Source organism: Meleagris gallopavo, chromosome 1, assembly GCF_905368555.1.
Source record: "Meleagris gallopavo chromosome 1, MGAL_WU_HG_1.1, whole genome shotgun sequence".
NCBI lineage: Eukaryota > Metazoa > Chordata > Aves > Galliformes > Phasianidae > Meleagris > Meleagris gallopavo.
The window spans coordinates 92,546,688-92,561,023 of record NC_139404.1 but is presented as its reverse complement, the minus strand read 5'-3'; the positions used below and the strand labels follow the sequence as shown (position 1 = coordinate 92,561,023).

Below are 14,336 nucleotides of genomic sequence, written 5' to 3'. Positions count from 1 at the left end.
GTTTTGGGAGGAAAATGTCAGCTGATGTTTCTAAACACATAGACCACCTTTTCCAGATGTGCTAATGGGGCAAAGACCTGGAATCCTTGTGATGTACAGACAGGTGTTTAATCCCAGCATCTGCCGGGGAGCCACTTTTCTTAGTTTCTAATCTCCAACTTGGAAGACACTTGTATCTTTCCTGTATTGCTTTCTGGAACAAGACTGCAATCAAATATGTTTTCAAAAGTACAGAGATGTCAATTATAATAACTAATGCAAAGGCATTTCTGATTGTGTTACAATCCTGCTTTAGTGAAGGATTTAAATTACTTATTTTGTCAATTATTTTTACTTTTCTCCTGAAAAACAATATACAAATTTTGAGCCTTTATCAAAACTTTTAATGCAGCTTTAAAAACAGGTTGTCGCTGTTTGCATGACATCTAAAATATTTTGAGCATCATTGCCCACTCATTACTTTACATGCACTGAATCATAACAGTGATAAAACTGCAAACTTCGCCTAATGCATCTCTTTATTCTTTTCTTTTCTTTTCTTTTCTTTTCTTTTCTTTTCTTTTCTTTTCTTTTCTTTTCCTTCTCCTTTCCTTTCCTTTCCTTTCCTTTCCTTTCCTTTCCTTTCCTTTCCTTTCCTTTCCTTTCCTTTCCTTTCCTTTCCTTTCCTTTCCTTTCCTTTCCTTTCCTTTCCTTTCCTTTCCTTTCCTTTCCTTTCCTTTCCTTTCCTTTCCTTTCCTTTCCTTTCCTTTCCTTTCCTTTCCTTTCCTTTCCTTTTTTTTTCTTTCCTTTTCAGTAGTAACAAAACAGCAAGTAAAACAAGAAAACAAGTACCTAATTATCCCCAGAGATGGTTACTGCAAATACTTCTCTGCAAATGTTCCTGCCTAGGGAATATTTCAGTGCAACATCTTTGACAGTGTTCAAGTAACATACTAAGAGCACAGAGATGGATGTGATGTGGATTTCAGACAAAATGACATCAACTATAGTAATTCTGTCTTCAGAATGTAGATTTTTAGCTTGATAATGTAGTGTGCTTGGACATCTTTTGGAGAAGGTGGACCTCAATGTAAATCCTGATGCAGTCTCAATTGTAGCAAGGTGTAATCATTACTTGATGAACAACCAAGTGGAAGATATCACTACAGAATATTTAAATGCCCAGATCCCAGGCTAAAGCAAGCTCTGCAGGGTAAATTTGTCTACTGTTAGCACTTCCTTAATGACATGAGCCCATGCACCCTTCGGAGAACTGAGTTTTTAAAGAGCTTCCAATCCCTAGGTATTTAAGAATATTTCATCACTTGTTTATCTCAGTAGGGCTCTTTGGTGACAAAGAATGGGAAATGAAGGCTGAAAGGTACACTGCAAAACATACAGCATTATGATTGTTGAGCAAATTCCAATAGAAAAAAAGATAGAAGCAGAAGTAGAGAAACACTTGATCACTGCAAGCATTTAGGTGCAGGGGAATCCTGCTTTCTCTGAGAAGAGGAAATGCAATTCCCTGAACAGACATTCTCAGACAAGTCCAGCAACTTCAATACAATAAAGTATTCTGATTTCATTAGTGGTTTTGGCATCATTGGTGAATGATACAGTGCTAAATGCTAACTAAATGAATACGAAGAAGCAGCCTGCCATCTTGGGTTTCCTACATTCAGTATCTCATCTTTCAGACTGTGAGCAGTTTTGGACTCCTGACTGAATGCTGAAAATGCTTCCAAAGAAAGCCTTCAAATATACACTTTTCTCCAAGCCAGTCAGAGTTGGAGGAACACGGATGAGAGTCCAGAAAGATTCTTATTTCTGTTGTCCGTGTGCCTTGTAAGAGGTCTTACTACTACTGCGTGGATGGTACACAGACACACTCTCTTTACAGAGGCTCATACTTAGTTCTGGAGGTACATGGGACTCGGCCAGTCTTTCTTCTGCTGCTTGCCAGGAGACAGGTGGAAATGCAGAGGGAAGAGAAGGTGCCCTGTGCCTTCTCGGGAGGGAGAGCAAGCAGCATGGCTGAGTCCCTTCACGGAGCATAGCTCTGGCAGTGAATTGCGGGTGCTGCTACGTTTTTCCCCGCCAGCGACAAGAAGAGCTCTCCAGTCCCGGCCTGGGTCGGAGAGGGGCGCGCATAGCACCGGGTATGGAAATGAGACCACCGCACCGCCTCTCGGCCCCGCGGAAGCTACCCACCGCCCGGACAGCCGGCGGAACGCTGCTTCCCCGGCCCCGCAGCCCGGCTCGCACTGCCATCCAGCCTCGTCGGGCTCCGGGTCCCGCTTCTTCCCACGGCGCGGCAGCACGGCCGCCTCCCCGCTCCGAAGGCGCCGCAGCCTGGCCCGCCCGGCCCCGAGGCGGTGCCGTGTGCGCCGCGAGCCGCCGCTTCAGGACCAGGTCTGGACAGCGCCCCGCCGCCCGACCCCGCCTTCCCGCCGCGAGCCGCCCATTGGCTGGAGAGCCGCCGCGGAGCCGGGGCTGTCCGCGGTTGGTCTGAGCCGTCCGCCACTCAGCCGGGCAGGGAGGGAGGTGCTGGCGCCCGACTCGCGGCTGGAGCCTCCGAGAAGCGCTCGTTTGTTTTGTAACCCGGTGTCTCGCGCTTTCCCTGGCATCGCCTCATTGGCGGTCCGGGCGAAGCGGTCGACTTCTTATTGGAGGGCCGCCGCTGCCACTCACGTGCCCACCTGAGGGGGCGGTCCGCAGGCCGAGGGGCGTGCCGTGCAGGCAGGGGCGCGGCCAAGGCGGTAGCGGAGGCGGGCCCGAGGCTCAGAGTGGGCCGGGGTGTGGCGCGAGGGGGCGTGGTCTCCCTCCGAAAAGGGGCGGGGCTAGAGGCGGGGGCGGGGCGAGGCCAGGGGAGCCTCGCAAGCGGAGATTGCCCTTGTGTCTCGAGCCGGGAAACGGCTAGGAGCGAAGCAGCCTTGCCGCAGCACCCGCCAGCAGTGGGACGACACGGGACGGGACAGACGAGCGGAGCGGAGGGCAGGCGCTGCGCCGGGGGCGAGAGGAGGCGCCGGGGGCGAGTGGAGCCACCGGGGGCAGCCGGCACCGCTCCGCGGGGGGAACCTGCTCGGTAGCGGCGGAGAGCGCCGCTCCCCCCCCCCTCCTCCCTCCCCAATCCACCCCCGCGACCCTGGTCCTCCTCCTCCTCCTCCTTCTCCTCCTCCTCCTCACCCCACTGGATACAGCGAGGGAGACACTGCGGCGGAGGCGGCGGCGGCTCCTGCGGGGGGAAGGAAGCGCCCGGAGAGCGGAGCGGCGGGAGGCTGCGGATCTGCGTGCCTGGCGCCCACCCAGCCCGAGGGGAGCCCCCAGCATGCGGCTGAAGCCCGGCGCGCTCCTGCGCTTCTACAGCCTCTGCGGGATCCTCATACAAGGTACCGTCTCCCCCTCCTCCGCGGGAGGGACCCGGGCGGGGGGGGGAGAAGGCATCGCCGCGGCCCCGCTGCCCACCCGCCCCGCTCCTGACCCCCGCTCCCCTCGCGTCCCCCCGCCCCGACGCTCGTCCCCCGGCCTCCGCCGCTCTCTCCAGCCCCGCTATTAACCCTTCCCGCCCCGCCGCTTCGGCCCCGCTCCCCGCGTGCCCCTGAAGTGCGAGAGCGGCGGCGGCGGCGGGCGGCATCCTGGGGAGGTGCGGGCCGCGGGCACTGCTGGCGCGGGGGAAGGGGCGCCGCGCCGCGCGTCGAGGTGGACGTATGGAGCCCATACGTGAGGCGCTGCCGAAGTGAGGCAGCATCTCCCCGACGCCCCGCCGCCAATGGCGAGTTCCCCGACTCGGTATATTCCGCGTCCCTCCTCTTCCCCCCCCGCGCCGCTCCTCTTAGTGAATACCCTCCTTCTAAGTGACACGGAACAACCGCGGCGGAGGGGGGACCCGCCGAGTACAGCCGCTTCCCGGCTGCGGGGGAAGGCGGGCAGCCTTCTCTCCCCCCACCCCGTGGGGCGGGGAGGCGCGCGGGCGGGGGGCGGTAGCGGTCGGGAGAGCGGGGGTCGGAGGAGGTGGCAGCGGCCGCGGCGCCGCAGCCCGGCGGCCTCTGGCGGGTGTGCGCGGGGTCAGCGAGCCGCCGCGAGGAGACTGGCGGGCGGGAGGGGGACGAGGGCGACCTGCCTCCCCGCGGGGGGTTCCGGGGGGGGAGCGGGGGAGCGAAGTGACCTTGCGGGGATTTTCTCTCCCCTCGTCTCCGTCACGCCGCGCCGTGTCAAGTTCAATAAATTTTACGTTTCCCTCGGCTGCATCATGTGTCGGGCGGGCTCCGGAGGGTTGAGGAGCGCGACGCCCGCAGCGGACCGGGAGGCAGCGTCGCCTCACGGGGAAGTTGGCAGTGCGGGAGCTAGGAGGGGACGGGGCAGCGCGCCGGGCGGCTGTCAGCGCGGCTTCACGGGGCAGGGCTTCGGTGCGCCTCGCTGGCGTGCGTCACCGCACACGGAGCCGCCGTGCCTGTGCTGTACCGGTTGATTTATTGGGGCATGTGCCGGGGCTGCATCTGGACTCTCTGCTCTCTGCCTCTCGCATCTCCCCGTGAATTGTCGATTCACGGCCCCGCCGGGGAGGGGGCTTCGTGTCACCAATAGAACCGGGGCTGCCGTTGAAGGAGGAGGGTTTGATCTCTGTGAAGATGCAGTCAGCCGCCTTCGGCGCATCGCATTCTTAAGAGTGAACCAGTGATTAAAACAGTGCCGCCTTTGACGGCAGGTTAGGGCGCGTGCCAGGCGGAATGCTACTCTGTGAACCACATCAGGTAATAAAACGTTCCAAGAAAAAGGATACAATGCAGATTTGGCCCTCTGGAAATCGCCAGACTGGGCCCGTCCTTGCAGACAGGGGCAAGCCGTGCCTCACGTGCTGCTTGGCTTGCTCTCTGCCTTGTACGAAATGCCTGCTCCTTCTCAGTTTGTCACACAAGTATTTTTTTCAGCTCCAGATTAAAACTACCCTCGGGAGTACTCGAGCAGTCCCTATACCACATTTGAGCAGAGCACTTTTTGGGTGCCGTTTTACAGGGCACTGAGTAGAACGGGAATTAAAGAAATCTTCACCCTCCGAGTGGAGTGAGAGGAGATAATTTCTGCCATCCTTTCCTCCTTCGAAGGAGAAGAAAACACACAAATATTTTTAAGGGAAATCTGCCCTGAATAGCTGCTATGTCTCACTGAATATCGAATTCTTTGGGTCCACCTTGTAGTGCTACTTCATAAACAGTGCCATTTGTTTTGGCATAGCCAGCCATGGTTTCTGTACTGGACACATTTCTTGCTGGCATTTTTATACCTGCATTTAAAAGTAATTTTTCCTGCTGGCTTGCTGTGCTTCCCCAGACTGCCTTGTGAAGTGGCTCAGCGGATTTGTTAGATTCCTCCGTTTCTGACTGTGGTCTGTGGGATACACAGGTTTTCCATCATCTCTGTACATGAATGAGATTGTTGTTCTGAGGATTCGGAACGCTTCGGGACTGTGACTGAGGATGGCTCCTGTTAGCTTCAGTTCACTAATTTAGTTTAAAGACAAAGTGACAGAGTTGAGCTAACATGTTCTGTATGGAAGTGTGCCTTTTTTTTGGCTCTGTCTCTTAAGAGCCTGGCTTAAGGAGTCTGCCCCGAGTGTTGATGAAGCATCAGCTGAGGGAAGAGGACATAGAATAATGCCTCTCAGCTTGTGCATGGAATAGCATTAACAGCAAGCAGTCCCTTCAGAACGGAGGCAAACAAGAAGTAAAAGAGCCCAGTGTCAACTGCTTGCTGTGAGAGGGGAGTAGTGAGGTGGAAGGGGGAGTAATAACATGTTGAGCTGAGAAGTGGCTTGTCAGCTGAGTTCGGGTATGATATTAGTCTGCTTTGCCCTATCCAGTGTTTACTGTGAAAATAGTAGGATCTCTAGCTGCTGTTGTCCTTACCTCGTGTGCTGTTAATGATTCTGAAATATCTAAACTGTGTCCTAAGAGGTTTAACTGTTATGTATGTTAGCAGCTTGTACTTGCATTTTTTGTTTTGCTTTTTTTCCCCCATTTCATGAAGTTAGCCTTCTATATACAAAATTTAACAGTAGAAGGACGACATGTATTTTGAATAACATCATCTTAAACAATTTATGCAACCTGGAAAGTAAGCTATTTATTTTAAAGAGTTACTGCATGAGCAACTGTGATATTAAAGATAGTTTTGTAGAATTCCTGGTGTACAGATATATGTTAAAATTATCCTGAAATTGTAGCTGCTATAGCCCCCTGCTGTGAGATAATGCAAATGGCATCTAATGCCTTCATGTGTTCTGCTTCTCGAAGGATGCTGGATAGTGTCATATGTGGTAACAAATGATATACTTTCAGTTCTCAGCCATCACCAGACAAGTCTTTCCAATACGGTTTCTTCAAGCACTTTAAATACTTGCAACTTGTTTACTAATGAAAATAATGTGGGGACACTTTAATTTGTCTGAAACTGTGATCACTGATGCAAGAAATCGGTAAGGACGTAATTGCTCATGGATGAGGCTTTGCTTATAAGCCTAGATCCATTACAAGTAGGAAAAAAAAAGTGAATATGCAAATGGCTACTTCTCTGATCATATGAGCTGATTGAAGGCTGCAATACATCACTCTATAGCTTGTTTAGTTAGTATCTGTTTTGAATTTTCACTAGGATTTCTGTTAGCAAAATCTTGGCAGTAATGCCTGATCTTGTAAGCAAAGGTGTTGCGTTGACAAATTAATGTTGTAATGCTAATATGGTAATAGCAAGTGAAAAGTGTGCTGTAGTTAGTAAATTCTGTGAAGAAGATGACAGTTGGAGAATAGAAGACAGTGACTTTGGAGGAGGTTGGTACAATCTGTAGTTGGAATCACAGAATCGTACTCACAAGTTGAAGCATAAAATGTAAGTCTTGACTTGATTGTGGTCAAGTCTAAACAAAACTTGGCAGACTTATTAGTTGTCTAGTTCCCAGATTAGTTCATTTTATTAATTATTTCTTCTTCTTCATATGTTTTATTACTAGTCATCGTATAGCCTTGCTGAACAGTTTTAGAACATCAAGTAACTAATCACTCAAAGCTCCCACTGATGACCTCATGAAACTTCCCCGATGAACACATGAATAGATTCCTCATACTATTTATCAAGTTCCTATTCACCAGTAAGCAGTAGTTCCACAAAAATGCTGATAAGGAGAAACACTTCTTTGTAACAAATTCATTTTTTCATGTCAATTTTATTGTTCTTTTTTTTTTAATTAGAAAAAATGTTAGACATTAATGTCCCTCTGCTTTTAAATTTACTTGTCAGTTTTAATTCCATGACTATGTACTGTAAATGTTTTTAAGCCACAGTTTATAGAAGCCTTAGTTCTTTATATTTTAGCTTTATGTTGCAAAATGAGTCTTGAATGTGGTTGCATTTAATCTTTCCACTAAATGATTAGTCTTCCGATATTGCTATGGAAAGTCAAAGTTGGATTTTGAGTTTTTTTCCACATATGCATCACGAATGTTGGTGAAGAAACTATAACCACTGTCTATATGGTAAACACTGATGGACATCAGGTAGTCGCCTAGCGAATATAAGTGTAACCAGAATGTAGTTGACTGTTACAAGAATGATTCCCTCTCAGACTAACACTTATAAAGTAGAAAGAGAAGGTGCTCTAATGGTGCTCTTAATTCCTTCTCAAAGAGATTGAAGAAATGCTTCCATTTTGTTTCAGAAGAGAAACCTGACAACAGGCTAATTCCATTAGAGACTTTCAAAAGAATGGAGAGTCCTCTCCAGAGAGGATGCTGCTGACATGCTTTATAAAATACAAGTTCCAAAACAAATGTGGAATGGTAAAACTATTAGACATAGTTTAGTAGTTTAGTATGTGTCTCCTCTGGGATTGTGTCAATATTAAGTATGAGCTTAATGAGCATATCCCTTCTTTCTAAGGAATTCTTGAGGTGTGTTTGAAAGGAAGAAAGAAAAAGTGGCAAGGAATAGCTTGTAAAAATGATGGTTTTTCTCAGCAATCTGCCCTTTAACAACTTATTTTTTTACATAATGAAAACATTGAAAATAATTTGAAAATAGTTTTTTGAAAAATGTATGTGGGTGTTTTTGTGAGAGATCTTAAAGCTTTTTTTTTTTTTTTCTCTGAAACTGTTTCAGGATTTTTTTCCTTTCATTTTTATAAATCAAAATAAAAAGGTCCAAATGCATACAATTTCTCCTATTTTAATGCACAATCAATTCAGAATGGACAGTTTATACAGCCGTACTGAGTAGTGTCCTCACAGCATTTTAAGGTGGTAGACAAAGAGGCAGAGAGCATTTTTTTTAATAACAGAACAGAATTCTAACACTGGAGGTTGTGTATTACGTCTTCCAGTGCTCTGTTTTACTAATAAAAATTTAGCGTGTAGGATTTTCTAACATGGAGAATTTGAAACAGGTAAAAAATATTTAGCAGAGGGTGTAGGCAGTTATTTTTATAGTAGATGAAGCGGAAGACTCCCTGTCTGTTCATTTAACCATGTCTACCTGTCCTCCTTTCTCTGACATCTGTAACTTTGTAAAATAAAATCATACTTGCATCCTTTGCCATCCTATTACATGTAAAACAGAGATCTTAGGTTCTACATAAGCTTTGTTTGGGAATATTTTTAGTGTCTGACAAATGGAAGATTTTTGAGTAAGGACCATTTCTTCTTAAACAGGAGTTGAATTGTATATACTGCTTTTCAGTCTAATCAAATGGATCTCAGGTAATGTGAATGCTTTTAACTTTCAAGTTTTAAGTAGCAACACATCAATGTTAATACAATTCTATTTTACTATGAATTCATAAATTACTTCAACTTTTTTTCTACTTCATAATACTCACTTTAGCATTCTCTATTCTTCTTACATAGCTATTAAAGAACATTAAGTGTCCATCAACAGCTGCTCTTCAATTTTAGAAAAATAATTTGTACGTATAGTCTGTCTTTCTCAATTTGAATTTCAGAGCAAAAGGTTTGAATATGTGTGTGTACCTATAAATATCTATGAGAACAAAGCTTTAAATAAATGTATATGTTAATGAATTCCTCACCAGCTTATTCTTTATTTGTGATGTGAATGGAGTTAGGCTTGTTTAGATTGTTTCTGAAACAATGCATATCATTATATGCCATATAGTGGTTGTCTGCTTAGCTTTGATGTTCCCTTTATTGTCATCCTTCTGTAAACAATTTGTTGACTACTTGTCTTTGAGTAGGAAGGATGATGCAAGAGAGACTGTTTTTCTTGTGCTAGAGGTGAAAATGTACTGATTGTATTTAAATTTCTTTCATGTCACAATATTTATAGAGCGATGATTTTAATTGTCATAGTAATTTCATTGCCAAATCTTAACTAAGGTAACCTGGATATGCTATTACATGGAAAAAGGATTTATGGCCAGATATAGGAGTACATTTATGCCTTACTGCATATCATCAATATATATGACACTGCATTATTTCCACTTCTCCTGGCAGAAGCTGAATAGACCAACACAGCTATACTGATCCATCTGTCTAAGTCTTACAAACTCTGGCTTTTCAAAGTTCAACACTGGAAACTCCACAACTGTGACTGACAGCTCTGAAGAGAATAAGACAAAACTACTTCACAGCAGCAGTTGTAGAAGGCATTTTGGTATTTTCCGTTTACTCAGATATTTATCCCAAACTGACCTACATCTGCTGGATTATCAGTGTAACTTGACCTGCTTTTATTCCCGCTATGCTGTATGGGAGGAAAGCTGTTCTGGTTAGTCCCAAACAAGGGGAAAAGCCATACTAGTTAATGCAGAAGCAATATTTTTTAGTCTTATGTAGGGTTTAAGATCACTGAATTTGCTACTGAAGTAATTTATTGCTTTCCAATACAAAAAGTGGTATGTATTTAATATTTTTCTGCAATAAGTTATCAAGCAAAAAACAATGAGATGATACTGACAAAATCAAATCAGAATTTAATATTAAAAGCTTGTTTTAATTGGAAGACTATACCAAATGCATTTCTCTGCCAAATCCATTTTATATTTATTGCATATAGAGGTTGTTTTTTTTTTTTTCCTCTGTTATTATTCTTGTTATATATGAAGTTTAAATTTTGACAAGCTAGTTGGTGCTTCATTGATATGCATTAATGAATATAAATTCAAGAACAGCAAAGAATTCTCCTTGGATTGCATGTTTTATACATGAAAAGTAAAATTTTGTTTGGTATGTAAGAAAAGACTTAGTCTCACTCCAGGTCATCATCAGAAATAATTTTTTACATTTTTGAATGTAGAGAAATGCAGAACAGCAGCTAGTTGCAAATTGAAAAATAAATGCAGTGGATAGAGATTACTTGCTAAACTGCTTACTAATCTCTAACGCTGAGTATCTCAAATCCAAGACAGATCATAAAAATAGCGTAATATACATATACATATATTTATATATGTATATATATATAATATATATCTATATTTGGAACCCACCTGATAGTGTTTTTTCAGAATTTAAACATCCAGCTTGAAAACCACTTGGACGTTGCATATTAAAAGACAGTGAGTGTGTCTCATCTGCTACAAAATCATTTGACTAGTGAATTAGTTTTAAAGGCTGTGCTTTCCTTGAAGGCAAAGCCCAAGTCTGAAATCTTAACATGTTACTGCCTAATGATGTACCGTGAGCACTGTTTTTTTAAAAGTAATCGAAGTGATTTGTATTTGAATATGCAGTACATTTGCTACTATTAAGTTAAGCATGGACCAGCACCTCAACAATTTGCCCAGCTTCTTCAGAACATTTGCCTTGGCCTTTCAGGATTTATTTTTTTTTTTGGCCAGGTTTTTGGCATATTTTTCCTCAAAGTGTGAAGTCTGTTGTTTATAAACTACTGGTTAATGCTGCGTTTTAGCATGTGAAACACAAAATGTATGACATTCTTAGTGTGAATAAGCCTCATTCAGTCCCTTAAAAATTGACCTCATCTTGCATCATTTCAGCATTTTCCTCATCAAACGTCTGACTTTTTAGAATTGAATCAACTGGGAAAATGCAGTGTTTTCTGCTTCCTAGGTCATCTCTGCTTTGCAAATTCTGAGTCACTACTGTTTTGCTGAATTCCAAATAGTGAATTTTGGTTGTGAAAGTCAAAGCACATAATCAATAGAAATATATGGAGCCTTTGTGTTTTTTTAATTTTTATTTATACTAGATAAAATTCTCAACGTTTCACAGAGTATTTATGGGATGTTCTCTTATGTTTTACATGGAAGAATAACATAACTTCAAAATAGCTTGGAATATAAGATTATTTTTAAGTGACCACCCACAAGCATTGCTTAGACAAAATCTGTAAGAACCTATTCACTTAAAACAATATGTTTGCAGAATTTCCCAAACTTTGGATTGTAAGAAAAAAAATAACATCAGATTTTACATACATTTGCTTATGTCTGCTTGAAGAGCAAGTGATACTTTGTGATCTACAAAATCAGCTTTTTCTTAAACTGAAGCAAAATAAAATACAAGAAAACTGAGTAAAGAAGACAATTTAACTCTTTTTATACAGGGTAATCTTTTTTAACACTGCGGTCTGTATTGCACTGTTGGGAAGAGAAGGTGCATTTAATGGCAGCTAGATTATGCCTTTTGCAAACTGAAATACTCTGTAAATTGCATGAGAGAAACAGTATCTACTAGACCATATCACTTGAAGTAAGAAAATTCAAATTTGCTGTTTATTGGATAGTTAATACTGCACACTTGATCTTTTAAAAACTCTTGAACAACTTGTACAACAGTTTCTTTTAGAAAGAAATTTCAAAGTAGGTGGTTTGCTGGTTATAGATCAGTGGTCACAGGTAAATACAGAGGAATTTCTCCAAGGCCTTATCTGCCTAGGATGCTTGTCAACAAAACTGGCTTTGCTTCTTCCATTTGCCACTGTGAAACTGGAAATGCAGAAACAACAATAACCTGAGTCTGTATGTGTGAAGATATTTCCCATCTAAGTTTTTGAGAATAAAGGCTTCAAATTTGGATCCTGTATAATCTGTTTAAATTAATGTGACAAACTTGCAACAAAGCTATAAAATGTGAGATGTCCTCCAGGCATTCATTAGGAAATGTCAGGCTTGAGAAGTGAAAATATTTTAAATCATCCTATGAAAAACAGAAATTTAGATGCACGTTCGTATTATTATGCTGAAGTATTGCGTGAGGTAATTTCAACATAGTTTCCTTTCATTTTCATTGATTCAAGTTAAATAAATCAATTTATTTATTTGAACGTTTTGTTTCAAAGTGCAGCTGAAACTTTTTTTGTAGATTCACTTAAATCCACTTTCTTTGTAATGCAACAAGACATGCCATCACAATATAAAATATATTTCTAACCAGAATAGTCAGAATATCAGTGTCACTTGTGCTTTGTTTCAGCTTAGAGCATTTGCGAAAATATCTGGTGCAGTGTATGAAAAACCAGATTTGTTAGTGTCAAAAGAGAAGGTTTTCAGAAATGCAGTGCTTTTATGTCCTGTTAAAGTGAGTGAGATATTAGCAAGTACTGCATGTTTAGAAAAACTATTCTGCTTGTGTAGTTGTACGTTTATCGAATGGAGATTAATGCAGATACATTAATAAGCATTGGCTAAGGTTACTGAATGATGTTAGTAAGCAACTCCTTAGGTGTTGCTGTTGTGTAATGTTACACTTTCAGGATGTTCAAATACACATCCCTTTGGACGTTGTGTTGAGGGATATGGTTTAGTGAGAACTGTTGGTGATAGATGGATGGTTGTACTGGATGATCTTGTAGGCCTTTTCCAACCTCGGGGTTTCTGTGATTCTGTGATCTCTAATTCTCTATCAAGGAGATGGCAAATTTCAGTCCAGGTGTTTAAGTTGCGAAATAGAAAACTAAATGTAAAACAACTTGTATTAACTATAATTATTTTGTAAATGCTACTAATGCTCCTGTAATGTCTGTATCATAAACATACTTTTACATCTGAGACACACATGTATGTACTCTAAAATATCAAGCAACTGTACGGCGGAGTCAGTACGCATACAGTATTTTAATCAAGTTGGAGAAATCATCTCACAAAGAATGTTGGAGAAGGATGAACAATCCATTTTATAGTTATGGTGCTTCTGCACCAACATTTGTTTTATTACAGGTCTCCAGTATTCTTGCATAAACAAGTATTTTTTTTTTTTAAAGTACATACTTGTGAAGTATATACTTTATGTGAAGAATGGTTTAATAACTCCTGACAAACTTGTTAGTTCCATACTGTTCTGTATGGAAATGAGACAGATTTCACTACATGATACACACATGTGAATATAGATTACAAAAAGAAATCATTGGATGTTAATATTTGTAAACTTTTAAATAGAGAACTAGGTGGTGCTGTTCTTTCATCTTTGTGGCTTAGCTGCGTTCTTAAGTACGGACTCAGAACATCAGGCTACTACTTTTCTAAGAATAAATTTAGCTCTTAAGTTGCTAAATAAGTCAGTATTTCTGATCTCCTTGAGAATGCTACTGTGAGAGTTAATAACTTCATAACACAGTGCTGTCTAGTGTATGTAGAATAACTTTTAATTCTGTACGTTGATATACTTTTATTTTGTTCATCAGTTTGAATGATACAGTGAATTCTAATAATTTTTTTGACTCGTGGCATAGCCACATATTTGGTCTTATTTGATAAGATCAGTTCAGCATGTTTAGATGCATGATTACTCAAATATAATCTAACTTTTTATTCCTAGCACTTAGCTTTTGCACCTTCTTTTGTTGTTAGTTTCTAAATGTTTTTGGGACTAATTTGCTAATAGTGCAGTGAGATTATCAATAATAGCTGGAATAAATTTGCTGTAACCTTGTAGCAGCAGTATATTAAACAGTAAATTAAGCAGGAAAAACGACTTGTTAAACTTTCTTCAATTTACAAATCTGTATAAAGTTTTAATTGCTGTATTATTGCTATTATTGCTGTATTAGCAAATAGTGAGGCTAAGACTATAGTGAACTTCTTGTGATCTAGGGCAGATTTGGTGTTTCATTGTTGCAGCAGAATTATAAATCTATAATTGGAATCAGACCAGTATGTAACACTTCAATAGAGTACTTACACTGACCACACTTGGGGCAGGAAACTTGCAAGATCAGAGAGAAGAAAGAAATAAGTGGAAAACGAGCCTCTGTACTGAAAGTGATGAAAAAGCTTTCTAGTTAGATCAAACTTAGAAAAGTGTTTGCTCTAAGTAGGTAATTGCTTAATCAAAAAATAAGCTGTAGCTGTTAATAGTCACAAATGGGGGAGTGTGAAAACACTT

General features: G+C 42.3%; 1 protein-coding gene across 2 annotated transcripts in view; it reads left to right on the top strand.

Annotated features, from left to right (window-relative positions):
- Nucleotides 1-2,821: 2,821 nt before the first annotated feature.
- CADM2 (cell adhesion molecule 2) overlaps nucleotides 2,822-14,336 on the top strand; it is a 626,180-nt gene continuing 614,665 nt past the window's right edge. For both annotated transcript variants that reach the window (XM_085240870.1, XM_085240864.1), the window contains exon 1: nucleotides 2,822-3,371. In XM_085240870.1, coding sequence (XP_085096996.1) covers nucleotides 3,311-3,371 — 61 coding nt within the window. In that variant the 5' untranslated portion in view covers nucleotides 2,822-3,310. The remainder of the gene's footprint in view (nucleotides 3,372-14,336) is intronic.